This window comes from Mauremys reevesii, linkage group 21 (assembly GCF_016161935.1).
Source record: "Mauremys reevesii isolate NIE-2019 linkage group 21, ASM1616193v1, whole genome shotgun sequence".
NCBI classification, from domain to species: domain Eukaryota; kingdom Metazoa; phylum Chordata; order Testudines; family Geoemydidae; genus Mauremys; species Mauremys reevesii.
In genome coordinates, this window is record NC_052643.1 from 21,325,360 (window position 1) to 21,351,306 (window position 25,947).

At 61.7% G+C, this 25,947-nt stretch overlaps 1 protein-coding gene across 1 annotated transcript; it reads left to right on the forward strand.

Moving 5' to 3' along the window:
• Window positions 1-10,890: 10,890 nt before the first annotated feature.
• LOC120388042 (protein FAM170B-like) lies at window positions 10,891-12,604 on the forward strand. The gene is made up of 2 exons (XM_039509581.1): window positions 10,891-11,050; window positions 11,754-12,604. Exons 1-2 carry the CDS (start codon window positions 10,981-10,983, stop codon window positions 12,602-12,604), a joined length of 921 nt encoding a protein of 306 aa, XP_039365515.1. The 5' UTR covers window positions 10,891-10,980.
• Window positions 12,605-25,947: the final 13,343 nt, after the last annotated feature.

The following is a 25,947-nucleotide window of genomic DNA, read 5'->3' on the forward strand; positions in this document are numbered from 1 at the left end:
GAGTGGTAAATCCTGAACCCTGATGGAACTGAACTGACACCCCACAGCTGCCTGCCGCTCCGGGGGCGTTTCCTAGGGTCCTAGGCCCTGATCCTCGCCACTGGCTGACAGACACTCAGGGCAGAAACGGAAGGGGCTGGGGGCAAAGGTGAGTCTGTGCCACCTTGATGCCCCCTGACCCTGGGCCCAGTGGGCTCCCCGAGGGTGAGAGAGCAGCCACACGGCTGCTGTAACCTGGGGCCCAGCCATGGCCCCCCCAGGATGGTTGTGGCAGCTGGCACTGGTGGGGCATGGCTGACCCGTGCTCCCTGGATCCCTCCCTGGCCAGAGACTGCGGGGTGGCCTGGGCCTAGCTATAAACAGCTCAGACGAGTCCCTCTGGCCTGGGGGGTCCCCAGCTGGCCACACCGCCTGGAATCTACTTTGTGCCACCTGAGCAGCACAGAGAAGGGGTGGAGGGGCCAAGCCTCTGCCCCCGGCGCTGTCAGGGCTTCTGCTCTGGCCCCAGGCCGCAGCCCTGCTCTGGGCACGACTGGAGAGGGAACCAGGCATGGGCCAATCCCTGCGCTGAGTTACACGGTGTAAAGCAGGAGTTGCTCCATGGAGCCGGGCTGGCTTTACACGGGTGTCGCTGCAGCGGGATCCGGCCCGTTGACCACTGCCTCCCCCTCGGGGAGCAGATCCAGAGAACAGGCTCCTCTGGGGGGGCCAGGAGCTCTCAGCTGGTGGGCAGGGATGGCAACAGCAACCAAACAGACCCCTGTGAACTCAGAAAAGGAGGAAAGGTCACTGACGCCGCCTGCCAATGGGAGCAGGGCTCCAGGGGCCGACCCTTATGGCCCAGATTCTGCCGGAGCTGTGCCGGTGAGCTCCACCAAGGCACCCCTATCCCAGCCTGCTCTCTCGGCAGGTTTGCAAAGAGGGAACCAGTTTAGTCACACGCCTGCTGTGTGGGGAAAGGTGGCTTTGGGGGTGAGAGACTAGCCTAAGACTAGGCCTCAGGAGACCTGTCTTCAGCTACTGCCTCTCTGACACTGACTCCCTGGATGCCCTTAGGCACGTTCTTTAACCTCCCTGTCCCTCAGCCATAAAACTGGGAGAAGAACCCTTCCTTTCTTCTCCCCCCAACCTTTGTCTGCCTTCTCTGTCTCCAGTGTAAACTCCCTGGGGCAGAGTCTGTGACTTAGGGCTTGTCTGTACGGGAAAGTTAGATCAGTTAGACCAGTGTCCTTAAACCACTGGGGTTATCCCAGTACAACGCCCTCCCCCCCGGCACCCCCAGGTGGATATTCTTATTCCAATATAGGAGCAGCTTTTGGGGTTTATCTTAACCCCCTTCCAAAGCAACATACAATACACTGGAAAAAGGCCACGTGGACCAGAATAAGTGTCCACACGGGCAGGTTACTCCAGGTTAACTTTAGCTGTTTAAATTCCTACTTCGCTTGTAGCAGTTCAACTCTCCTCTGTAGACAAGTTCTAACTCTGTGTCCATGCAGCATCTGGCGGTCACCAGCTGCACCCCGTCTTCCTTCTTCAGGGGGCCATCAAGGGGGGCCACTGTCCCCTGCACTCTGATGAGGTGCCGCTACCCTCGGGGAAAGGACCTTCCCTACCTGCTTGGCCAGCACCACCAGCTCCCACCCGTCACCAGCTGAGCTCTGGCTCCAGCCTTCTGATGGCAGAGTGGGGAAAGCCCCATCCCCAGCTGGTGGGGATTCCCTCTTGGGGAAGATACAAATGGGGGTGGGGGAGGGGGAAATCCCTGACACTGAGAAAAGGCCTGACTGAGGGTTCCCTATGGGGCAGTAGCAGGGCACAGCAGTGACTTTTTCACACTGGTTAGAAATGCCACACCTCAAACTGCACACACTGCTCGGGCAAGAACCAGGCAGTGGGATCTGAAGGCACCTGGTCCAGAACTGCATAAAGGCTGGAGTTCTGTGCATTACCATGAGAGATCCTACAGCCAGGGACAAAATCATATGTGCACCAAGTACCCAAGCGTGATTCAATTTCACATTGGTACCTTCTTTGCGTTTTGTCAAATCTGCAGGGAAAGTGTTCTTAAAACAAACATGCTGGGTCATCATCTGAGACGGCTCTAACATGAAATATATGGCAGAATGCAGGCAAAACACAGAGCAGGAGACGTACAGTTCTCCCTCAAGGAGTTTAGTCACAAATTTAATTAACACATTTTTTTTTAACGATTATCATCAGCATGGAAGCATGTCCTCTGGAATGGTGGCCAAAGCATGAAGGGGAAATACGAATGTTTAGCATATCTGGCACGTAAATACCTTGCAATGCTGGCTACAAAAGTGGCATGCGAACATCTGTTCTTACTTTCAGGTGACATTGTAAACAAGAAGCGGGCAGCATCATCTCCCGTAAATGTAAATAACTTGTTTGTCTGAGCGACTGGCTGAACAAGAAGTAGGACTGAGTGGACTTTCTAGGCTCTCAAGTTTTACATTGTTTTATGTTTGTGTCCAGTTACGTAGCAAAAAAAAAAAATCTACATTTGTAAGTTGCACTTTCACAGTAAAGAGATTGCACTATGGTACTTGAATGAGGTGAATTGAAAAATATTATTTCTTTTATCATTTTTACAGTGCAAAGATTTGTAATAAAAATAATATCAAGTGAGTACTTTACACTTTGTATCCTGTGTTGTAATTGAAATCAATATATTGAAAATGTAGAAAAACATCCAAAATATTGAATACATTTCAATTGGTTTCTATTGTTTAACAGTCTGATTAAAACTGATTAAGCATGATTAATTTTTTTAATCACAATTAATTGTTTTGAGTTAATCGTGTGAGTTCACTGCAATTAATTGACAGCCCCAGTGATTAGTTTTCAAATGATACCTCTTGAGGCGTGTTTTGTACAAAGATGATCACAGTAGCGGGGCAGGTGTGAATACAAGGCTGCATTCGGGCACAAAGAGCCTCCCATGGGAAGCCCCATATCCAATGCAGAGGGCAAAATGTAACCGCTGCCAATCGCGCCAGCAGCAACAAGGGCCGGGTCCTTATTTTAGGGGACTCTCTACAATTTCTTCCTTTTTTGGCTCAAGACCCCACCCCATAATGCGGGAACCTATAAGCCGGGTGCCTTTGCTAGGCAACTCCGTCCCCTCTTGCAAGCACAGAGGTTTAAACAAACAAACTTTATGGAGGGGACCGGAGAAAAGGGACAGGCCAGGCTGACCTGAGACAAATAGTTACACTTTAACGCCTCGCACCCCCAGATACCTCACGGTGCACAAGTCACAGAACCAAACAATTGGACCAAGAGTGGCTGGTGCCGTTTTTGGCCTCCCCCTCTCAGTTCAGGGCCCCCCCCGATTTCCTCACTCACAGTCTGGGCTCCCAAGAGTCCAGGACAACCAGGGGCCGGTTTGGTAGACATCTGGGGCTCCACCGCCTGCCCTGCTATAATGATGTTGGCGGCTAGGGCAGGGAGGCCTCACCAGAGTCACTAGGCTGATGTAGCCGGTCGCTGTGAATTCCTCTGCTCCCGCTGGCCTGCACCCACCTGCCCTCACTCTGACGCGCCGTCTGCCGGAGGCGGTGGCCTGAGGCTGAATCCAGCTGCGATTTGTGCTGCCTTCTGGGGGCTGTGGCTGGGCCTAGGGCTGCCTGGCTCTGCCTGCTGCTCACGGGAGCAGAACTGCCAGACACCTGGCCCCTCTGGTGAGCTCTGCCCGCATGCAGCAGGGACAGCTCATGGCTCAGATCTCTCAGATAACGGGATCAGTGGCCTGGGGAACCCATCAGGGTCCCTGTCCCCCCAGAGAGGTGTTCCCAGCAACAAGCCTCTCTCCCCCTCCCTATACTTCTCGCCCTGTTATTTTAGCCCTTCCTTTCCCTTTCCCTCTTCTCCCATCTCTTCCACTCACTCCACTCTCCTTGTCTGAGCGTCTGTGTGCGACAGTTATGGGTGCTCCCGAGATCCCTCAGATCCCCTCCCTTCAGCCAGGGCGTAGGGGCTTCTGGCCAAGGTGCTCAGCTGGACTCGAGGAATCTATTTAGCTCACCGAAGAGAGGGGTTAAGTGGCCACTTGATCTCGGTCTATAAGTACCTACACAGGGAGGAGGTACTTGACCCTACGGGGAGGCTTTTTAGTCTAGCAGACCAAGGCAGAATGAGATCCGATGGCTGAAGGAAGCTAATGTGGGGCCAATATTTTAAGAGAGTTAACAGACTGACCCGGGTAATTATAGGCCTGTCAGTCTGACATTGATCCCAGGCAAGATAACGGAGCAGCTGATACGGGACTCGTTTGATAAAGAATTCAAGCAGGGCAGTATAATTAATGCCAATCAACATGGGTTTATGGAAAATAGATCCTGTCAAACTACCTGGATATTTTTTTCTTGATGAGATGACAAGTTTGGTTGCTAAAGGTAATATTGTTGATGTAATATCCTTAGACTTCTCTAAGGAGGTAGGCTTGGCAGCATGTGAAATGTTGATTAAAAACACTGGCTCACGGATAGGTCTCAAAATGAAATGGTAAATGGGGGATCATCATTGTACAGGTGTGTTTCCAGTCGGGGTCCACAGAAATTGGTGCTTGGCCCTGTGCTATTTAACATTTTTATTAATAACCTGGAAGAAAACATGAAATCATCACTGATAAAGTCTACAGAGGACGCAAAAACTGAGGAAGTGTCCATGAGGACAGGTCACTGACTCGAGCGAGCTGGATCATTTGGGAAACTGGGCACAAGCAAACAATATGTTATAAAGTGTAAACGGGAGGGATAGCTAAGTGGGTTGTGCATTGGTCTGCTAAATCCTACAGGTGTGAGCTCCATTCTTGAGGGGACCACTTAGGGGTCTGTGGCAAAATCAGTACTTGGTCCTGCTAGTAAAGGCAGGGGGCTGGACTCAATGACCTTTTGGGGGTCCCTTCCGGATCTATGAGATAGGTCTATCGCCATATATTATATTATATGAGTTTTAATATGACTAGATGTAAACGTGTCTATCTAGGAAGAATGAATGTCAGCCACCCTTACAGGATGGGGGACTCTATCCTGGGAAGCAGTGACTCTGAAATAGACCAGGGAGGGGGATGAATAATCAGATGAACATGAGCTCCAAGACAGACATTTCAACTTCCAGCCATTTACCTTTCTCCGCTAAACTGAAGAACCCATTAGTAAATATTTTTTCCCCATGATTAAGTCACTCCTTGAGTCTCTCATGATACGGCATGTTTTTTAGTCCTTTCATCGTTCTTGTGGCTCTCATCCGAACTCTCTGCAATTTATCAGCGTCCTTCTTGAATTGTGGATGCCAGAACTGGACACAGGATTCCAACAGCAGTCGCACTAGTGCCAAATAAAGACATGAAATAACCGCTCTGATCCTATTCAAGATTCCACTGTTTAGGCCTCCAAGGATTGTATTTGCCCTTTGGCCGCAGCCACAGTTAGAGTTTACCAAGAATTGTGGTGGATTCTCCATCCCCGACAATTTTTCAATCAAGATGGGAGGTTTTTTTTCTAAAAGATCTGCTCTAGGGATTCTATGGGGGCAGTTCTCCGGCCTGGGTTATGCGGCTGGTCAGACTAGACAATAGAATGGTCTCTCCTGGCCTGAAAATCAATGAACAGGACCCACATCTTGGATGAGGCCTCAAATGATAAAATAGAGAGATCGCCTTTCCCCCCTTCCCACCATTGTTCTCTTTTCCTCAGTGTGAAAACCTTCACCCAGCCAGCTGTGAGAGGTTTCACGTCTGTGGTAGAAACTACAAGTGTGAAACTCGAGCGGGTTGCTCATGTCACTGGAGCTGGGAGAGGCCAGGGCAGCTGTTAGACGCATGCAGAGCAGGAGGGCCTGTGGGGTAGCAATGAGAGTGCTGCAGAACCCAGATCGCTAGAAATGGAAGCAAACTCCCCACATCTGTCTTTCCACCACTGTCATTCCCTGCCTGAAAATCCTCGAGCTTCCCTGATCAAACAGCACGCTGGGTGCTCTCTGGGGACGGCTGCCAATCCATGTCCAGCCTGAGACATGTGGGGCATCCTGGGAGTCAGATGACTGCAGTGCATCCAGGGAGATGTAGTCCAGCCAGGGAGCTGAGCCCATGGGGAAGAATAAGGGAATGAGGCACCCAAATTACGAGTCCTAGGAGGCCTGGTGGCAACTGGGGCAGATGCAGTTTTGTGTCAGCCTGCCCCAAGAGGAATGCTTCGGGACTTTTTGTTCCATGAATAATTTCCATATTTTGACTTTTCGTCCTGATCTGGGACAGGAACAAAGGTCGAATATTGGGATTGCCCATGGGACAGAAATTCAGATTTCTCTCAGCTCTAGTCCCTCCCTCAAGAATTCCATTACAACGTCTTCAGCCCTGTTTAAAGGCACATTCCGGGCCACACAGGAGCTCGTCTGGGCCTTGTTTTTCACCACGATGCTCGTGGCTGATCGGCACTGGCCAGGCAGACTATACCGCAACACCTTGCCAGCAGGAACTGCCCTGAAAGCCAGCTCAGTTCACGTGTTTAACTTCTGGTGCGATGGGCCCCGGCATGCCTGGCCTCCTGGGTCTGGGGCCGGCAGAGAGAAGAAGCACAAAGATCTCAGTGGTTCTGCATGGCACAGAAATGGGGTGGGAGAAGGGGGAGCCGGGGGGTGGGGAAGAGCCCCCAGATGAATACATGACAGCCCTGGGCTCCTGTGTGCATCTCCGGGGCCTTGGGGGAGGAGGGCAACACAGGCAGGAGTGGTATGTTTCTGATCGCTCAGAGGAACTGCAAGAGAGGAGCCGAGAGCAGAATCGCTCCTTTGATCTTGGAAACCCACAAACAGAAAAGACACCAGAGTGAGACTCCCCCACCCCAACCCCTCAGGGTGAGAGAAGGGGGGAAGGAAAGGTGCTGGTTGATTCACTCGTTCTACCACAGGTGACCTTCGGCAAGTCACACAGGATATGACGACTCTGCACACAAAGCAACAAAGAATCCTGTGGCACCTTATAGACTAACAGACGTTTTGCAGCATGAGCTTTCGTGGGTGAATACCCACTTCTTCGGATGCAAGAAAAAAGCTCATGCTGCAAAACGTCTGTTAGTCTATAAGGTGCCACAGGATTCTTTGTTGCTTTTACAGATCCAGACTAACACGGTTACCCCTCTGATTCTCTGCACACAAACACTCACAGCTGGCCCCTGCCAGCTGACTTGGGCTCGTGGGGCTTGGGTGTAATTGTGGGGTCCTAGACCCCCATGTCTACAGTGCAGTTAAACAGCCCCTTAGCCCGAGCCCAAGTCAGTTGTCAGGGGCCGGCCGCAGGTGTCTACCTGCACAGTAGAGATACCCTCAGCTGCTCCATGCCTCAGTTTCCCATCTGTAAAGTGGAGATAATGGCACAGCCATGCTTCAGGAAGGGGGAAATTCATTAATGGCAGAGAATCGCTATGGCGATGGGGCCCACAGATGGAGCTAGGAGGTTGCACGGCTAGTCTATAAGGATACAGGAATGGGGGCTGCTGCTCCGTCCGGAGCTCAGTATCCCAGCACATATGGCCGGTCCCTGCTCCTGCTCAGCGACCCGGCAGTACGGCTAGCTAAGGACGGGGAGTATTGTTACACGTGTGCACACAGTGCTGTAAATGCGCACAGCCCTCTGCCAGACACAGCCCCTGCCCCAGAGAGCTCAGATTATAAAGCCCCAGGCCAGTTCCCAGGGACGTCAGTGGGCGTCTTGCCATTGACTTGACTGGGGTTATGGGCTCTTCCAGACTATCCAGCCTCGCAGTGTCGGGTTCCCTAATTCCTAGGAGGGCAGGTTTGCCGGATCAGCACAGATCTGCTCTGCGGCTGGTCTGGCATCCCAGCTCCTGCTGTACACAACACTCCACTGGCCATCACCGCCTTCTCCGACAGCACCGCAGGCTCCTGGTCTCACAAGCCCACTATCATCCCTCCTCAGAGCCCAGGGACAGCTGCAGGCCCCAGGAGAGATCAGGGCCCTGTGTGCCTGGTGCTGCACGTACAGAGGAGAGGCAGCCCCTGCTCTGAAGAGCTTCACTCTAAGCGATCAGGCAAGGAGTGAGGGAAAAGGACGTGTCGTTAATGCCATTTCACAGCGGGGACCTGAGGCCAGAGAGACTAAGGGACTGGCCCAAGGTCATGCAGGGAGTCACTGGCAGAGCAGGGAATTCACCCACAGCGCAGGGCTCCCCCTCCAGAACTGCCATCTCCAGCTCCTGCTGTACCCAGATAGGCCCATATCCCCCTGCTACCGACCCAGCTGATACTAGCCCAGATTGATCCTGCTCGTCCGGCATCCACTGATCCAGAACCGCACAGGGGCCGACAGCCCCAGGAGTGTTCCTTGGGCTGGTGTGTCTGCGATGCTGTTCTCAGCTCGACACGCAGGGGGCTGGGCGAAGAGATGCAGCACAGAGCTCACAGCCCAGGGGATGGGGAGGAGGGGGCTTTACGCCACCTTTGCACCCTCCCCAGCCTCAGCTGCTCCACAGGCTGGGGCAGCCCTTGCTTTACCAGCCAGCCCTGGGAGCCTGGCTAAGTGACAGCAGCCTCCTGGGTGCCCTAAGGGTCACAGAATTGCTCAGAATCTGCCCCATGACAGGCCCGTCCCACCCCAACCTTCCCCCAGCACACCCCCTACAAGCGTGCAGCGAGCGTCGGCTGCCCCATGGCTGTGTAGGAGGAATCGGCTCCGGCTGGATGTGGGGCTTCACACCGCTCCAGCCCTCTTGTGCAATGGGAAGGGGCTCCGGGGGGGGGGGAGCAGGGGAGAATCTCCCTTTGATCCTTTTTTGAGACCTCTCAGGCCCTTTGCCTCAATAATTGCTAGTGGCAGTGAGTTCCACGGTTTGTTCTGTGTTATGTACCAAGGTGCTTCCTCTTGCCTGCTTTAAATAAGTTGCCTTTTAATGTCCTTGGGGCATCTCTTGTTCTCAAACTGTGGGAAAGGGGAAATTGGCCACCACTGCACCTACCCTTCAGAAATTGTACCCAGCCATCACCTGACACTTCTCCTTTCCAGACAAAACAGTCCCAGATCTTAACTCTCTTCTCTCAGGGGAGTTCCCCACCCTGACTGTCTGGGGCCATGATTCATTTCCCTCCCTCTTCTCTGACCCACTGAAATCCCGGCAGCAGATGCACTTCTCTCCCTTCCAGCCGCTGCCATGACTCAGAACTCCTTCGCTTGTGGTGGTGGTCAGAGCGGGCGGCGAGATCAGGACGGCCAGCCCCCAGCGGTCCAAACTCAGGAGCCAGCCCCAACATCATGAGATTGCCCTATAAACCCGGAGATCTTTTTAATGTATAAACGTTGATGTGAGGGGGTGTAGAGACGCCACTCTGAGCAGGAAGGGGTTAATGGAAGCCTGTGCCCCTATCAGCCCCCCCCCCATTACACCTGTATAAGGTGTCAAGTCTGTAGGGAAGGTTTAAAAGAGGGGAAACCCAGTTCTGCTTCCTACAGAGCCTCTGGGCAGTGTCCCCTTACGAGCCCACCTACGATGGAGGCCTGAGAACCCCAGAGCCAAGGACTGGAAGCAGGGGCGGCTCTAGCACCAGCAAAGCAAGCACCTGCTTGGGGCAGCCCATTTGCAGGGGCGGCCGGGATCCAGCCTGGGAGCTGTAGTTCCTTGGTTAGCTCCCTGCCTCTAGAGCCAGCCCTGGAGCAGGGAAAGAACTACATTTCCCAGCGTTCCCTTGGCCACTACCAACTGGAAAGGAAGGAGGGGGCCTCATGCGGCAGCCTGCTGCGAGTGCTGTGGATGGCAGGGAGACCAGATTGGAACATTCCCAGAACAGGACACTCCAGGGGGAGGGACGCCCCCCTCTGCACCATCCACTCCCTCGGACTGGGTGGGGTTGGGTGCAGGTGGCAGTGACACGGCACTGGCTGGGGTGTGTCCCTTTGAACAGACAGCACCGAACCTTGGCATGAGTTCAGCCTTGAGAGGCCTTGGTTGATTTGGGGTCTCCTTGGGGGGCAGCTAGATCCTGGTGGGGGTCTGAGAGGCCTCCAGGGGGAGGAAGAAAAGCAACCAGGAGCCACCATTGGACACTCCTGAGCAGGGGACACGTGCCCCCATCTCCCCCTCCCCACCTGGAGCCTGCAGCGCTAGTTGTGGGGTCAGGGTGGGGTGAACGGCAGCACAGCGAGCAGGCCTGCCTGGGGCCCGTGGGCAGAGGGGAGTGGTGGTTTGGGGAATTCAAAGGGGCGGGGGGAGGCATCTCAGAGCAGCTCTGTGCTGGGGCCGCTGCCGACAGTGTCTGTTTCTGTTTGTCCATTTAGACTGGCAGCTCATCGGGAGAGGGACCGTCTCTCACTCTGGCGTGGGCAGCACCCGGCAATGGCCCTGGTCCTGACTGGGCCTCTCAGCCCCACCGTAACCCAAATCAACACTAATATGAATGGTCCTGCTCTTCGGTCTGTGCCAGTGCAAAGCCAGAGGCTGATATGGCTCCACCCTCCCTGATCGGAGCCCGGAAGGGCCCTCCCGGGGCTTGTGCAGCATAGACCCAGCTGAGTGGTTTGGCTGGGACGTCATGAACTCGGCCCTCCCTGGATGGGACTCGAGGAGGCTCTGCCGGACCCAAGAGCAGGTGGCCCGGAACTCGGCGTTGTCATCCCAGCTGGCAATGACCTCACCCAGCTCAGAACTTCTGAGCCATTCGGACCCAAACAGCCGGACGCCGTTTGGAGCAGAACATTCCAGGGCTATTCAGACCACAACATTCTGGTGCCCCTTGGATCAAACCGTTGGCTCAGGTCAGTCGTGCTCCTGTCGCTGCTGCCTGCACTGTGAGAGTTGGAGATTTAGCTGGAGAACTGGACCAGAACCGCCATCCCTTCCCCCGCAGAGACCCGGACTTTCTGGCTAGTGCTGGGACAGGGACCCCAGCAGGTTTCGAGGACTGTGACAAGCACCAGCCTTGGCCTGAGTCCCCAGAGCCAGGACCATGGTGCACAACCAAGGGCTTCCTGCCGAGGCCCCAGAGACGAATCCTGGAGCTGCCCAGGAGGGGTCAGGTGAGCAGGACATTCCCTGGGCCCACAGGACACTCGGGATCCCCGGTCAAGGAGGAACTCGAACTCTCTCTGCCTCCCCAGGGAGGTAAGGGTGGGGGGGGGGAAGAAACAGAGACCCCCCCCACCAGGGCACAGTGGGGGAAACAGACTCCCCACGTGAGGAGAGACAGAGCCCTCGAAATGGTTCAATGGAAAAGAGGAAGAGGGACACACACACACACACACACACACACACACACACACACGAGATCATATCTGGGGGCACAAAATGGCTCTTCCATGTAGAAACGCCAGTGCAAAGAGTCCTGTGCCCTTGGGGTAGGAGCCTAAGCCAGGGGCCCTGGAGATGGGCACAGCCCGGTCGCAGGCTGCCAGGGTGACAGATGTCAGGGCTGAGGCAGCCCAGTGGGGCAGAGTGTCCATCCCCCCAGGCCAGGGCAGTATGGGCACCGACAGGACGTTCTCTAGGGCTCTGTCCAGCCTAGTTTCCAGTGTGCCCAGCGAGGGGGCTCTGGCCCTTCCCCGGGGGCAGCGTGTCGGACCCCTGACCGGGCGCTCCCCTGATAGTCGCACTCAGTGAGTCCCCTTCCCCACCCTCCCCTGCCTGCGGGGCCCTGGGCCTGGGACACAGGGCTGGGAGCGGGTGGGGCACTCACCGCAGGGGGCGATGGCCGCAGGACCTGGGCTTTCATTCTGCTTTCAGAGTCGCAGAGATCAAGGGAGTCGCCCCCTCATCAGGGCGTCTCTGCCGGGAGCCCTGGTCCTGAGGACACAGCGGAGCAGGGGGTCTCTGCCGCAAGCCCAGTTCATGAGGAAACAGCAGTGGAGGGGGGCTCTGCCCCTGCTGGCCCCAGGAACCCAACCCAGCACCCCTCTGTGGTCACATCTGTTACCAGCCACTCCTCCACCCGCGGCGTGGAACCCGTGGCCTCCAACCTCCCGTGTGCGCAGCCGCCATGTGAGCCCTCCGGCTCAGGCGAGAAGAGAAAGCGCTCGGCAGGTGGCAGAGAGGCCGAGGAGGAGGCAGAAGAAAAGGCCCTTTATTATATGAAGGTCCAGGCCGTGAACGGCGTCTCGGTGGCCTGGGAGACCGGGGCCGGCTTTGAAGCCATTCGGAAGCGGCCTCGGATCTTTAAGACCAAGTACATCGGAGGGGAAAGCTTTGCCGGCTCGGACCTGAGCAGCTCCCACACCAAGTCCGAGCTGGGGGACGTGGACTCGGAGGCAGAGTGCGGCGTTGAGGGGCCGGCAGAGGAGGCGCCGCAGCAGCAGACGGGAGCGCCCCCGGAGTGGCTCCTCACCATTGAGCAGGGCCTGCGGTGCCTGGCCTGCTGCCGAGTCTTTCCCAGCCTGGAGGCCCTGACCCACCATGTTAAGCAGGGGCTGCGCGAAGGCTTCAGCTGCCGCGTGTACTACCGGGTGCTGGGGCAGCTGAGGGCGAGAGACAGGTCCCAGGGGAGACGGCAGCGCGGGGGCCGGGGACGCCAGCCACGCGTCCGGGAGTGCAGCAAGTGTGGGGGACAGATACGGCGCCCACGCAAGGCTGCCCAATAGGCCTGGCTAGGCCGCGCCAGGGGGGAGCCCAGCTGCTGGCTGAGACCGGAAACGACTCTGCCAGAGGACCCCTGAAGCCACAGGGTGGCGAGTGCCGCCAGCAGCGGGTCCGGGGCACACACGCCAGTCGCTGCCCCCGGCTAGGAAGCCCTGCCCGCTCCCGGCTTGCCAGCCAGACCCGATCTCCACCTGAGGCCAGGACAACGAGCTCTGGGACTCGCCGTGATACGCCCGGGTCCCTGCTTGGGAAAGACCAGCGCTATGAGCATCAGGGCTGAGAACTGGCAGCTCCAGCAGCACCAGGCCAACTGCATCCCAGCCCAGCACTCCAGACCCGCCCCGGGCTCCCCCGCCCCGGGGCCAACAGGCCGAACCGGAGCTGCCGGACTCCCTCCCCTCCCCCAGCCTGGCCGGAAGAGCAACCCGCAGCTCCCGCAGCAAGGCCCTGCGAATGGCAGCAGAGCCCCAGACAGCAACGCCGGGCCCCACCCCTCCATAGGGCTCTGGCCGACCCGGACCAGCCACCAGCGACGGGGAAAGAACTGACGGCATCAGCCAGCCCTCCCCCTGCCAGGACCCAGCCTAAAGCCTGGGCCGCCGGCCGCCCAGAGGGATGGAGGGTCGGTAGCAGATCCGCGTCCTTAGAGACGCACACGGACTCCAGCCCATCGACGGGAGGAAGGTGATGGGAAGACGTCTCTCTGCAGCATCCCCAGAGATGGACGCACAGGGCGGCTACAACACACAGCCCCTGAAGGCTGAGCCCTGGCCTCTGCCCCACAGAGCAGCGAGCTGGGAGGCGCCCGCTGGCACAGACATCAGCTAAGTGACTTACTTTGGGGGTTCTCGTATGTGGGGGGGGATGCCCTGGGGTCACGGAGCATCTCAGGGGCTTGTGAGCTAGGGCAGGGAGCTACATGGTCTGGGCAAGGGGCTGGAGCTCAGGAAGGCGAATGTGGGCAAGGGCTGGGTGAGAGAAAGGGGGGTGTGGGCAGAGGGCTGGAAGGGGGGTGTGGGTGGGGCTCAGGGGCTGGATGGGAGGGGGTGGGTGGGAGTCAGGGGCTGGATGGGAGGAAGGGGTGTGGGTTGGGCTCAGGGGCTGGATGAGAGGAAGGGGATGGGTGGAGTTCAGGGGCTGGATGGGAGGAAGGGGGTGGGTGGGAGTCAGGGGCTGGATGGGAGGAAGGGGGTGTGGGTTGGGCTCAGGGGCTGGATGACAGGAAGGGGATGGGTGGAGTTCAGGGGCTGGATGGGAGGGAGGGGTGGGGTGTGGTTCAGAGGGCTGGATGGGTGGAAGGGGATGGGTGGGGTTCAGGGGCTGGATGGGTGAAGGGGTGGGGGGTGGGGTTCAGGGTGCTGGATGGGAGGAAGGGGGTGTGGGTGGAGTTCAGGGGCTGGATGGGTGGAAGGGGTGGGGTGGGGTTCAGGCGGCTGGATGGAAGGGACGGGGTGGGGTGGAGTTCAGGGGATGGGTGGGTGGAAGGGGGTGTGGGTGGGGTTCAGGGGCGGGATGGGTGGAAGGGGATGGGTGGGGTTCAGGGGCTAGATGGGAGGAAGTGGGCTGTGGGTGGGGTCAGGGGCTGGATGGGAGGAAGGGGATGGATGGGGTTCAGGGGCTGGATGGGAGGAAGGGGGTGTGGGTGGGGTTCAGGGGCTGGATGGGTGGAAGGGGATGGGTGGGGTTCAGGGGCTGGATGGGAGGAAGGGGGCTGTGCGTGGGGTCAGGGGCTGGATGGGAGGAAGGGGATGGGTGGGGTCAGGGGCTGGATGGGAGGAAGGGGTGTGGGTGGGGTCAGGGGCTGGATGGGTGGAAGGGGATGGGTGGGGTTCAGGGGCTAGATGGGTGGAAGGGGATGGGTGGGGTTCAGGGGCTGGATGGGTGGAAGGGGATGTGGGTGGGGTCAGGGGCTGGATGGGTGGAAGGGGGTGTGGGTGGGGTCAGGGGCTGGAAGGCAGGAAGGGGATGGATGGGGTTCAGGGGCTGGATGGGAGGAAGGGGCTGTGGGTGGGGTCAGGGGCTGGATGGGAGGAAGGGGGATGGGTGGGGTCAGGGGCTGGATGGGTGGAAGGGGTGTGGGTGGGGGTCAGGGGCTGGATGGGAGGAAGGGGGATGGGTGGGGTTCAGGGGCTGGATGGGAGGAAGGGGTGGAGGTGGGGTTCAGGGGCTGGATGGGAGGAAGAGGGGTGTGGGTGGGGTTCAGGGGGCTGGATGGGAGGAAGGGGATTGGTGGGTTCAGGGGCTGAATGGGAGGACGTGGGGTGTGGGTGGGGTTCAGGGGGCTGGATGGGAGGAAGGGGACAGGTGGGGTCAGGGGCTGGATGGGAGGAAGGGGATGGGTGGGGTCAGGGGCTGGATGGGAGGAAGGGGTGGGGGTGGGGTACAGGGGCTGGATGGGAGGAAGGGGTGGGGTGGGGTTCAGGGGCTGGATGGAAGGGAGGGGGTGGGGTGGGGTTCAGGGGCTAGATGGGAGGAAGTGGGGTGTGGGTGGGGTCATGGGGCTGGATGGGTGGAAGGGGATGGGTGGGGTCAGGGGCTGGATGGGAGGAAGGGGTGTGGGTTGGGCTCAGGGGCTGGATGGGTGGAAGGGGATGGGTGGGGTCAGGGGCTGGATGGGTGGAAGGGGTGAGGTTGGGCTCAGGGGCTGGATGAGAGGAAGGGGATGGGTGGATTTCAGGGGCTGGATGGGAGGAAGGGGATGGGTGGGATTCAGGGGCTGCATGGGAGGAAGGGGGTGGGTGGGGTCAGGGGCTGGATGGGAGGAAGGGGATGGGTGGGGTTCAGGGGCTGGATGGGTGAAAGGGGTGTGGGGTGGGGTTCAGGGTGCTGGATGGGAGGAAGGGGTGGGGTGGGGTTCAGGGGCTGGATGGAGGAAGGGGTGGGGGTGGGGTTCAGGGGCTGGATGGGTGGAAGGGGATGGGTGGGGTTCAGGGGCTGGATAGGTGGAAGGGGTGTGGGTGGGGTTCAGGGGCTGGATGGGTGGAAGGGGATGGGTGGGGTCAGGGGCTGGATGGGTGAAAGGGGTGGGGTGGGGTTCAGGGTGCTGGATGGGAGGAAGGGGTGGGGTGGGGTTCAGGGGCTGGATGGAAGGGACGGGGTGGGGTGGGGTTCAGGGGCTGGATGGGAGGAAGGGGGATGGGTGGGGTCAGGGGCTGGATGAGTGGAAGGGGATGGGTGGAGGTCAGGGGCTGGATGGGAGGAAGGGGATGGGTGGGGTCAGGGGCTGGATGGGAGGAAGGGGATGGGTGGGGTCAGGGGCTGGATGGGAGGAAGGGGATGGGTGGGTACAGGGGCTGGATGGGAGGAAGGGGTGGGGTGGGGTTCAGGGGCTGGATGGGAGGAAGGGGATGGGTGGGGTTCAGGGGCTAGATGGGTGGAAGGGGATGGGTGGGGTTCAGGGGCTGGATGGGTGGAAGGGGATAGGTGGGTTCAGGGGCTGGATGGGAGGAAGGGGTGTGGGTGGGGTTCAGGGGCTGGATGGGAGGAAGGGGATGTGGGTGGGGTTCAGGGGCTGGATGGGAGGAAGGGGATGGGTGGGTTCAGGGGCTGGATGGGTAGAAGGGGATGGGTGGGAGTCAGGGGCTGGATGGGTGGAAGGGGGTGGGTGGGGTTCAGGGGCTGGATGGGAGGAAGGGGTGTGGGTGGGGTTCAGGGGCTGGATGCGAGGAAGGGGATGGGTGGGTGTCAGTGGGCTGGATGGAAGGAAGGGGGTGTGGGTGGGGTCAGGGGCTGAATGGGAGGAAGGGGGTGGGGTGGGGTTCAGAGGCTGGATGGGAGGAAGGGGGTGGGGTGGGGTACAGGGGCTGGATGGGAGGAAGGGGGTGGGGTGGGGTTCAGGGGCTGGATGAGAGGAAGGGGATGGGTGGGGTTCAGGGGCTGGATGGGAGGAAGGGGGTGTGGGTGGGGTCAGGGGCTGGATGGGAGGAAGAGGGGGTGGCTTCAGGGGCTGGATGGGAGGAAGGGGATGGGTGGGGTCAGGGGCTGGATGGGAGGAAGTGGGGTGTGGGTGGGGTCAGGGGCTGGATGGGAGGAAGAGGATTGGTGGGTTCAGGGGCTGGATGGGAGGAAGGGGATGGGTGGGGTTCAGGGGCTGGATGGGAGGAAGGGGTGGGGTGGGGTTCAGGGGCTGGATGGGTGAAAGGGGATGGGTGGGGTTCAGGGGCTGGATGGGAGGAAGGGGATGGGTGGAGTTCAGGGGCTGGATGGGAGGAAGGGGGTGGGTGGGGTACAGGGGCTGGATGGGTGAAAGGGGGTGGGTGGGGTTCAGGGGCAGGATGGGTGGAAGGGGATGGGTGGGGTTCAGGGGCTCGATGGGAGGAGGGGTGGGGTACAGGGGCTGGATGGGAGGAAGGGGTGGGGTGGGGTTCAGGGGCTGGATGGGAGGAAGGGGTGGGTGGGGTACAGGGGCTGGATGGGAGGAAGAGGGGATGGGTGGGGTTCAGGGGCTGGATGTAAGAGGGGGTGGGGTGGGGTTCAGGGAGCAGGATGGGTGGAAGGGGGTGGGGCGGATCAGGGGCTGGATGGAAGGAAGGGGATGGGTGGGGTTCAGGGTGCTGGATGGGAGGAAGGGGATGGGTGGGGTTCAGGGGCTGGATGGGAGGAAGGGGGTGTGGGTGGGGTTCAGGGGCTGGATGGGAGGAAGGGGATGGGTGGGGTTCAGGGGCTGGATGAGAGGAAGGGGGTGGGGTGGGGTTCAGGGGCTGGATGGGAGGAAGGGGATGGGTGGGGTTCAGGGGCTGGATGGGAGGAAGGGGTGGGGTGGGGTTCAGAGGGCTGGATGGAAGGAAGTGGGTGGAGGTGGGGTTCAGGGGCTGGATGGGAGAAAGGTGGGTGTGGGTGGGGTTCAGGGGCTGGATGGGAGGAAGTGGGGTGTGGGTGGGGTTCAGGGGCTGGATGGGAGGAAGGGAATGGGTGGGGTCAGGGGCTGGATGGGAGGAAGGAGTGTGGGTGGGGTCAGGGGCTGGATTGGAGGAAGGGGATGGGTGGGGTTCAGGGGCTGGATGGGTGGAAGGGGTGTGGGTGGGGTTCAGGGGCAGGATGGGTGGAAGGGGATGGGTGGGGTTCAGGGGCTGGATGGGTGGAAGGGGATGGGTGGGGTTCAGGGGCTGGATGGGAGGAAGGGGATGGGTGGGGTTCAGGGGCGGGATGGGTGGAAGGGGATGGGTGGGGTTCAGGGGCTGGATGGGAGGAAGGGGATGGGTGGGGTCAGGGGCTGGATGTGTGGAATGGGGATGGGTGGGAGTCAGGGGCTGGATGGGAGGAAGAGGGGATTGGTGGGTTCAGGGGGCTCGATGGGAGGGAGGGGGGATGGGTGGAGTTCAGGGGGCTGGATGGGAGGAAGGGTGTGGGTGGGGTCAGGGGCTGGATGGGAGGAAGAGGGGATTGGTGGGTTCAAGGGGCTGGATAGGAGGAAGGGGATGGGTGGGGTCAGGGGCTGGATGGGTGGAAGGGGTGGGGTGGGGTTCAGGGGCTGGATGGGTGAAAGGGGATGGGTGGGGTTCAGGGGCTGGATGGGAGGAAGGGGTGGGGTGGGGTTCAGGGGCTGGATGGGTGAAAGGGGATGGGTGGGGTTCAGGGGCTGGATGGGAGGAAGGGGTGGGGGTGGGGTTCAGGGGCTGGATGGGTGAAAGGGGATGGGTGGGGTTCAGGGGCTGGATGGGAGGAAGGGGATGGGTGGAGTTCAGGGGCTGGATGGGAGGAGGGGGTGGGGTACAGGGGCTGGATGGGTGAAAGGGGGTGGGGTGGGGTTCAGGGGCAGGATGGGTGGAAGGGGGATGGGTGGGGTTCAGGGGCTGGATGGGAGGAGGGGTGGGGGGTACAGGGGCTGGATGGGAGGAAGGGGGTGGGGTGGGGTTCAGGCGGCTGGATGGGAGGAAGGGGTGGGTGGGGTACAGGGGCTGGATGGGAGGAAGAGGGAGGGGCTGGATGGGAGGAAGGGGTGGGGTGGGGATCAGGGGCTGGATGGAAGGAAGGGGATGGGTGGGGTTCAGGGTGCTGGATGGGAGGAAGGGGGATGGTTGGGGTTCAGGGGCTGGATGGGAGGAAGGGGTGTGGGTGGGGTTCAGGGGCTGGATGGGAGGAAGGGGATGGGTGGGGTTCAGGGGCTGGATGGGAGGAAGGGGTGGGGTGGGGTTCAGGGGCTGGATGGGAGGAAGGGGATGGGTGGGGTTCAGGGGCTGGATGGGAGAAAGGGGTGTGGGTGGGGTTCAGGGGCTGGATGGGAGGAAGTGGTGGGTGGGGTTCAGGGGCTGGATGGGAGAAGGGGGTGTGGGTGGGGTTCAGGGGCTGGATGGGAGGAAGGGGTGTGGGTGGGGTTCAGGGGCTGGATGGGAGGAAGGGGATGGGTGGGGTTCAGGGGCTGGATGGGAGGAAGGGGTGGGTGGGGTTCAGGGGCTGGATGGGTGGAAGGGGATGGGTGGGGTTCAGGGGCTGGATGGGTGGAAGGGTGGGGTTCAGGGGCTGGATGGGTGGAAGGGGGATGGGTGGGGTTCAGGGCTGGATGGGAGGAAGGGGATGGGTGGGGTTCAGGGGCTGGATGGGTGGAAGGGGATGGGTGGGGTTCAGGGGCTGGATGGGAGGAAGGGGATGGGTGGGGTTCAGGGGCTGGATGGGTGGAAGGGGGATGGGTGGGGTTCAGGGGCTGGATGGGAGGAAGGGGATGGGTGGGTTCAGGGGCTGGATGGGAGGAAGGGGATGGGTGGGGTTCAGGGGCTGGATGGGAGGAAGAGGGGATGGGTGGGGTTCAGGGGCTGGATGGGAGGAAGGGGATGGGTGGGGTTCAGGGGCTGGATGTTCAGGGGCTGGATGGGAGGAAGGGGATGGGTGGGGTTCAGGGGCTGGATGGGAGGAAGGGGGATGGGTGGGGTGGGGTTCAGGGGCTGGATGGGAGGAAGGGGATGGGTGGAGTTCAGGGGCTGGATGGGAGGAAGGGGGTGGGGTGGGGTTCAGGGGCTGGATGGGAGGAAGGGGATGGGTGGGGTTCAGGGGCTGGATGGGAGGAAGGGGGATGGGTGGGGTTCAGGGGCTGGATGGGTGGAAGGGGTGTGGGTGGGGTTCAGGGGCTGGATGGGTGGAAGGGGATGGGTGGGGTTCAGGGGCTGGATGGGTGGAAGGGGATGGGTGGGGTTCAGGGGCTGGATGGGAGGAAGGGGGATGGGTGGGGTTCAGGGGCTGGATGGGAGGAAGGGGGATGGGTGGGGTTCAGGGGCTGGATGGGAGGAAGGGGATGGGTGGGGGTCAGGGGCTGGATGGGTGGAAGGGTGGGTGGGGTTCAGGGGCTGGATGGGAGGAAGGGGATGGGTGGGGTCAGGGGCTGGATGGGTGGAAGGGGTGTGGGTGGGGTTCAGGGGCTGGATGGGAGGAAGGGGATGGGTGGGTGTCAGTGGGCTGCATGGGAGGAAGGGGTGTGTGGGTGGGATACAGGGGGCTAGATGGGAGGAAGGGGGTGTGGTGGGATTCAGGGGCTGGATGGGAGGAAGGGGTGGGTGGGGTTCAGGGGCTGGATGGGAGGAAGGGGGTGGGGTTCAGGGGCTGGATGGGAGGAAGGGGGTGGGGTGGGGTTCAGGGGCTGGATGGGAGGAAGGGCAGGGGCTGGATGGAGGAAGGGGGATGGGTGGGGTTCAGGGGCTGGATGGGTGGAAGGGGATGGGGTGGGGTTCAGGGGCTGGATGGGTGGAAGGGGATGGGTGGGGTTCAGGGGCTGGATGGGAGGAAGGGGGTGGGTGGGGTTCAGGGGCTGGATGGGAGGAAGTGGGGTGGGGTTCAGGGGCTGGATGGGTGGAAGGGGATGGGTGGGGTTCAGGGGCTGGATGGGTGGAAGGGGATGGGTGGGGTTCAGGGGCTGGATGGGTGGAAGGGTGGGTGGGGTTCAGGGGCTGGATGGGAGGAAGGGGTGGGGTGGGGTTCAGGGGCTGGATGGGTGGAAGGGGATGGGTGGGGCTGGATGGGTGGAAGGGGGATGGGTGGGGTTCAGGGGCTGGATGGGTGGAAGGGGATGGGTGGGGTTCAGGGGCTGGATGGGAGGAAGGGGGTGGGTGGGGTTCAGGGGCTGGATGGAAGGAAGGGGGATGGGTGGGGTTCAGGGGCTGGATGGGTGGAAGGGGATGGGTGGGGTTCAGGGGCTGGATGGGTGGAAGGGGGTGGGTGGGTTCAGGGGCTGGATGGGTGGAAGGGGTGGGTGGGGTTCAGGGGCTGGATGGGAGGAAGGGGTGGGTGGGGTTCAGGGGCTGATGGGTGGAAGGGTGGGGTTCAGGGGCTGGATGGGAGGAAGGGGATGGGTGGGGTTCATGGGCCTGGATGGAAGGAAGGGGGATGGGTGGGGTCAGGGGCTGGATGGGTGGAAGGGGATGGGTGGGGGTCAGGGGATGGATGGGAGGAAGGGGGTGGGTGGGGTCAGGGGCTGGATGGGAGGAAGGGGGTGGTGGGGTGTCAGGGGCTGGATGGGAGGAAGGGGGTGGGTGGGTTCAGGGGCTGGATGGGAGGAAGGGGATGGGTGGGGTTCAGGAGCTGGATGGGAGGATGGGGATGGGTGGGGTCAGGGGCTGGATGGGTGGAAGGGGTGGGGTGGGGATCAGGGGATGGATGGGAGGAAGGGGTGTGGTGGGGTCAGGGGCTGGATGGGAGGAAGGGGATGGGTGGGGTCAGGGGCTGGATGGGAGGAAGGGGATGGGTGGGGTTCAGGGGCTGGATGGGAGGAAGCGGGTGGGGTTGGGGTTCAGGGGGCTGGTTGGGAGGAAGGGGGGATGGGTGGGGTTCAGGGGCTGGATGGGAGGAAGGGGGTGTGGGTGGGGTCCGGGGGCTGGATGGGCGGAAGCGGGGATGGGTGGAGTTCAGGGGCTGGATGGGAGGGGTGGGGTGGGGTTCAGGGGCTGGATGGGTGAAAGGGGGATGGGTGGGGTTCAGGGGCTGGATGGGAGGAAGGGGTGGGGTACAGGGGCTGGATGGGAGGAAGGGGTGGGGTTCAGGGGCTGGATGGAAGGAAGGGGGTGGGTGGGGTTCAGGGGCTGGATTGGAGGAAGGGGATGGGTGGGGTTCAGGGGCTGGATGTAAGGGGGTGGGTGGGGTGGGGTTCAGGGGCTGGATGGGTGGAAGGGGGATGGGTGGGGTTCAGTGGGCTGGATGGGAGGAAGTGGGGTGTGGGTGGGGTTCAGGGGCTGGATGGGAGGAAGGGGGATGGGTGGGGTCAGGGGCTGGATGGGTGGAAGGGGATGGGTGGGATTCAGGGGCTGGATGGGAGGAAGGGGGATGCGTGGGATTCAGGGGCTGGATGGGAGGAAGGGGTGTGGTGGGATTCAGGGGCTGCATGGGAGGAAGGGTGTGGGTGGGGTTCAGGGGCTGGATGGGAGGAAGGGGTGTGGGTGGGGTTCAGGGGCTGGATGGGAGGAAGGGGGATGGGTGGGGTTCAGGGGCTGGATGGAAGGAAGGGGGTGGGGTGGGGTTCAGGGGCTGGATGGGTGGAAGGGGGATGGGTGGGGTTCAGGGATGGGTGGAAGGGGATGGGTGGGATTCAGGGGCTGGATGGGAGGAAGGGGGTGGGTGGGGTTCAGGGGCTGGATGGAGGAAGGGGGATGGGTGGGGTCAGGGGCTGGATGGGAGGAAGGGGATGGGTGGGGTCAGGGGCTGGATGGGTGGAAGGGGATGGGTGGGGTTCAGGGGCTGGATGGGAGGAAGGGGATGGGTGGGGTTCAGGGGCTGGATGGGAGGAAGGGGTGTGGGTGGGGTTCAGGGGCTGGATGGGAGGAAGGGGGATGGGTGGGGTTCAGGGGCTGGATGGCTGGATGGGTGGAAGGGGATGGGTGGGGTTCAGGGGCTGGATGGGTGGAAGGCTGGATGGGAGGAAGGTGGGGTCAGGGGCTGGATGGGTGGAAGGGGGTGTGGGTGGGGTTCAGGGGCTGGATGGGAGGAAGCTGGATGGGAGGAAGGGGGTGGGTGGGGTTCAGGGGCTGGATGGGAGGAAGGGTGGGGTTCAGGGGCTGGATGTGGGGTTCAGGGGCTGGATGGGAGGAAGGGGATGGGTGGGGTTCAGGGGCTGGATGGCAGGGGCTGGATGGGAGGAAGGGGGATGGGTGGGGTTCAGGGGCTGGATGGGAGGAAGGGGTGGGTGGGGTTCAGGGGCTGGATGGGTGGAAGGGGATGGGTGGGGTCAGGGGCTGGATGGGAGGAAGGGGTGTGGGTGGGGTTCAGGGGCTGGATGGGAGGAAGGGGGTGGGTGGGGTTCAGGGGCTGGATGGGAGGAAGGGGATGGGTGGGGTTCAGGGGCTGGATGGGAGGACGGGGGATGGGGGTGGGGTTCAGGGGGCCGGACGGGCGGAAGGGGGGTGGGGGTGGGGTTCAGGGGGCCGGACGGGGGGAAGGGGGGTGGGGGTCGGGTTCAGGGGGCCGGAGGGGAGGAACGGGGGATGGGTGGGGTTCAGGGGCTGGATGGGAGGAAGGGGTGGGGTGGGGTTCAGGGGCTGGATGGGAGGAAGGGGTGGGGTGGGGTTCAGGGGCTGGATGGGTGGAAGGGGGATGGGTGGGGTCAGGGGCTGGATGGGAGGAAGGGGGTGTGGGTGGGGTTCAGGGGCTGGATGGGAGGAAGGGGATGGGTGGGGTCAGGGGCTGGATGGGAGGAAGGGGTGGGGTGGGGTTCAGGGGCTGGATGGGAGGAAGGGGATGGGGTGGGGTTCAGGGGCTGGATGGGAGGAAGGGGGATGGGTGGGGTTCAGGGGCTGGATGGGAGGAAGGGGTGGGGTGGGGTTCAGGGGCTGGATGGGAGGAAGGGGATGGGTGGGGTTCAGGGGCTGGATGGGAGGAAGGGGGATGGGTGGGGTTCAGGGGCTGGATGGGAGGAAGGGGTGGGGTGGGGTTCAGGGGCTGGATGGGAGGAAGGGGGGGGTGGGGTTCAGGGGCTGGATGGGAGGAAGGGGATGGGTGGGGTTCAGGGGCTGGATGGGAGGAAGGGGGATGGGTGGGGTTCAGGGGCTGGATGGGAGGAAGGGGTGGGGTGGGGTTCAGGGGCTGGATGGGAGGAAGGGGTGTGGGTGGGGTTCAGGGGCTGGATGGGAGGAAGGGGTGGGGTGGGGTTCAGGGGCTGGATGGGAGGAAGGGGATGGGTGGGGTTCAGGGGCTGGATGGGAGGAAGGGGGTGGGTGGGGTTCAGGGGCTGGATGGGAGGAAGGGGGTGGGTGGGGTTCAGGGGCTGGATGGGAGGAAGGGGGATGGGTGGGGTCAGGGGCTGGATGGGAGGAAGGGTGGGGCAGGGGCTGGATGGGAGGAAGGGGGATGGGTGGGGTTCAGGGGCTGGATGGGAGGAAGGGGGTGGGTGGGGTTCAGGGGCTGGATGGGAGGAAGGGGGTGGGGTGGGGTTCAGGGGCTGGATGGGAGGAAGGGGGTGGGGTGGGGTTCAGGGGCTGGATGGGAGGAAGGGGATGGGTGGGGTCAGGGGCTGGATGGGAGGAAGGGGTGTGGGTGGGGTCAGGGGCTGGATGGGAGGAAGGGGGTGGTGGGGTTCAGGGGCTGGATGGGAGGAAGGGGATGGGTGGGGTTCAGGGGCTGGATGGGAGGAAGGGGGTGGGTGGGGTTCAGGGGCTGGATGGGAGGAAGGGGATGGGTGGGGTCAGGGGCTGGATGGGAGGAAGGGGATGGGGTGGGGTTCAGGGGCTGGATGGGAGGAAGGGGTGGGGTGGGGTTCAGGGGGCTGGATGGGAGGAAGGGGATGGGTGGGGTTCAGGGGCTGGATGGGAGGAAGGGGGTGTGGGTGGGGTTCAGGGGCTGGATGGGAGGAAGGGGTGGGGGTGGGGTTCAGGGGCTGGATGGGAGGAAGGGGATGGGTGGGTGGGGTTCAGGGGCTGGATGGGAGGAAGGGGTGTGGGTGGGGTTCAGGGGCTGGATGGGAGGAAGGGGGATGGGTGGGGTTCAGGGGCTGGATGGGAGGAAGGGGGTGTGGGTGGGGGGCTGGATGGGAGGAAGGGGTGGGTGGGGTTCAGGGGCTGGATGGGAGGAAGGGGGATGGGTGGGGTTCAGGGGCTGGATGGGAGGAAGGGGGTGGGTGGGGTTCAGGGGCTGGATGGGAGGAAGGGGATGGGTGGGGTTCAGGGGCTGGATGGGAGGAAGGGGTGTGGGTGGGGTCAGGGGCTGGATGGGAGGAAGGGGGTGTGGGTGGGGTTCAGGGGCTGGATGGGAGGAAGGGGATGGGTGGGGTTCAGGGGCTGCTGGATGGGAGGAAGGGGTGTGGGTGGGGTTCAGGGGCTGGATGGGAGGAAGGGGGTGTGGGTGGGGTTCAGGGGCTGGATGGGAGGAAGGGGATGGGTGGGGTTCAGGGGCTGGATGGGAGGAAGAGGGGTGTGGGTGGGGTTCAGGGGGCTGGATGGGAGGAAGGGGATGGGTGGGGTTCAGGGGGCTGGATGGGTGGAAGGGGATGGGTGGGGTTCAGGGGCTGGATGGGAGGAAGGGGTGGGTGGGGTTCAGGGGCTGGATGGGAGGAAGGGGATGGGTGGGGTTCAGGGGCTGGATGGGAGGAAGGGGGTGTGGGTGGGGTTCAGGGGCTGGATGGGAGGAAGGGGATGGGTGGGGTTCAGGGGCTGGATGGGAGGAAGGGGGTGGGTGGGGTTCAGGGGCTGGATGGGAGGAAGGGGGTGGGTGGGGTTCAGGGGCTGGATGGGAGGAAGGGGTGGGGTTCAGGGGCTGGATGGGAGGAAGGGTGGGGTTCAGGGGCTGGATGGGAGAAAGGGGATGGGTGTGGTTCAGGGGCTGCATGGGAGGAAGGGGGATGGGGGGGGTTCAGGGGGCTGGATGGGAGGAAGGGGGTGTGGGTGGGGTTCAGGGGCTGGATGGAGGAAGGGGATGGGTGGGGTTCAGGGGCTGGATGGGAGGAAGGGGGTGGGTGGGGTTCAGGGGCTGGATGGGAGGAAGGGGGTGGGTGGGGTTCAGGGGCTGCATGGGTGGAAGGGGGTGGGTGGGGTTCAGGGGCTTGATGGGAGGAAGGGGATGGGTGGGGTCAGGGGCTGGATGGGAGGAAGGGGGATGGGTGGGGTCAGGGGCTGGATGGGTGGAAGGGGTGTGGGTGGGGCTCAGGGGCTGGATGGGAGGAAGGGGATGGGTGGGGGTCAGGGGCTGGATGGGTGGAAGGGGTTGTGGGTGGGGTTCAGGGGCTTGATGGGAGGAAGGGGTGGGGTGGGGTTCAGGGGCTGGATGGGAGGAAGGGGGATGGGTGGGGTTCAGGGGCTGGATGGGAGGAAGGGGGTGGGGTGGGGTTCAGGGGCTGGATGGGAGGAAGGGGATGGGTGGGGTCAGGGGCTGGATGGGAGGAAGGGGGTGTGGGTGGGGTTCAGGGGCTGGATGGGAGGAAGGGGTGGGGTGGGGTTCAGGG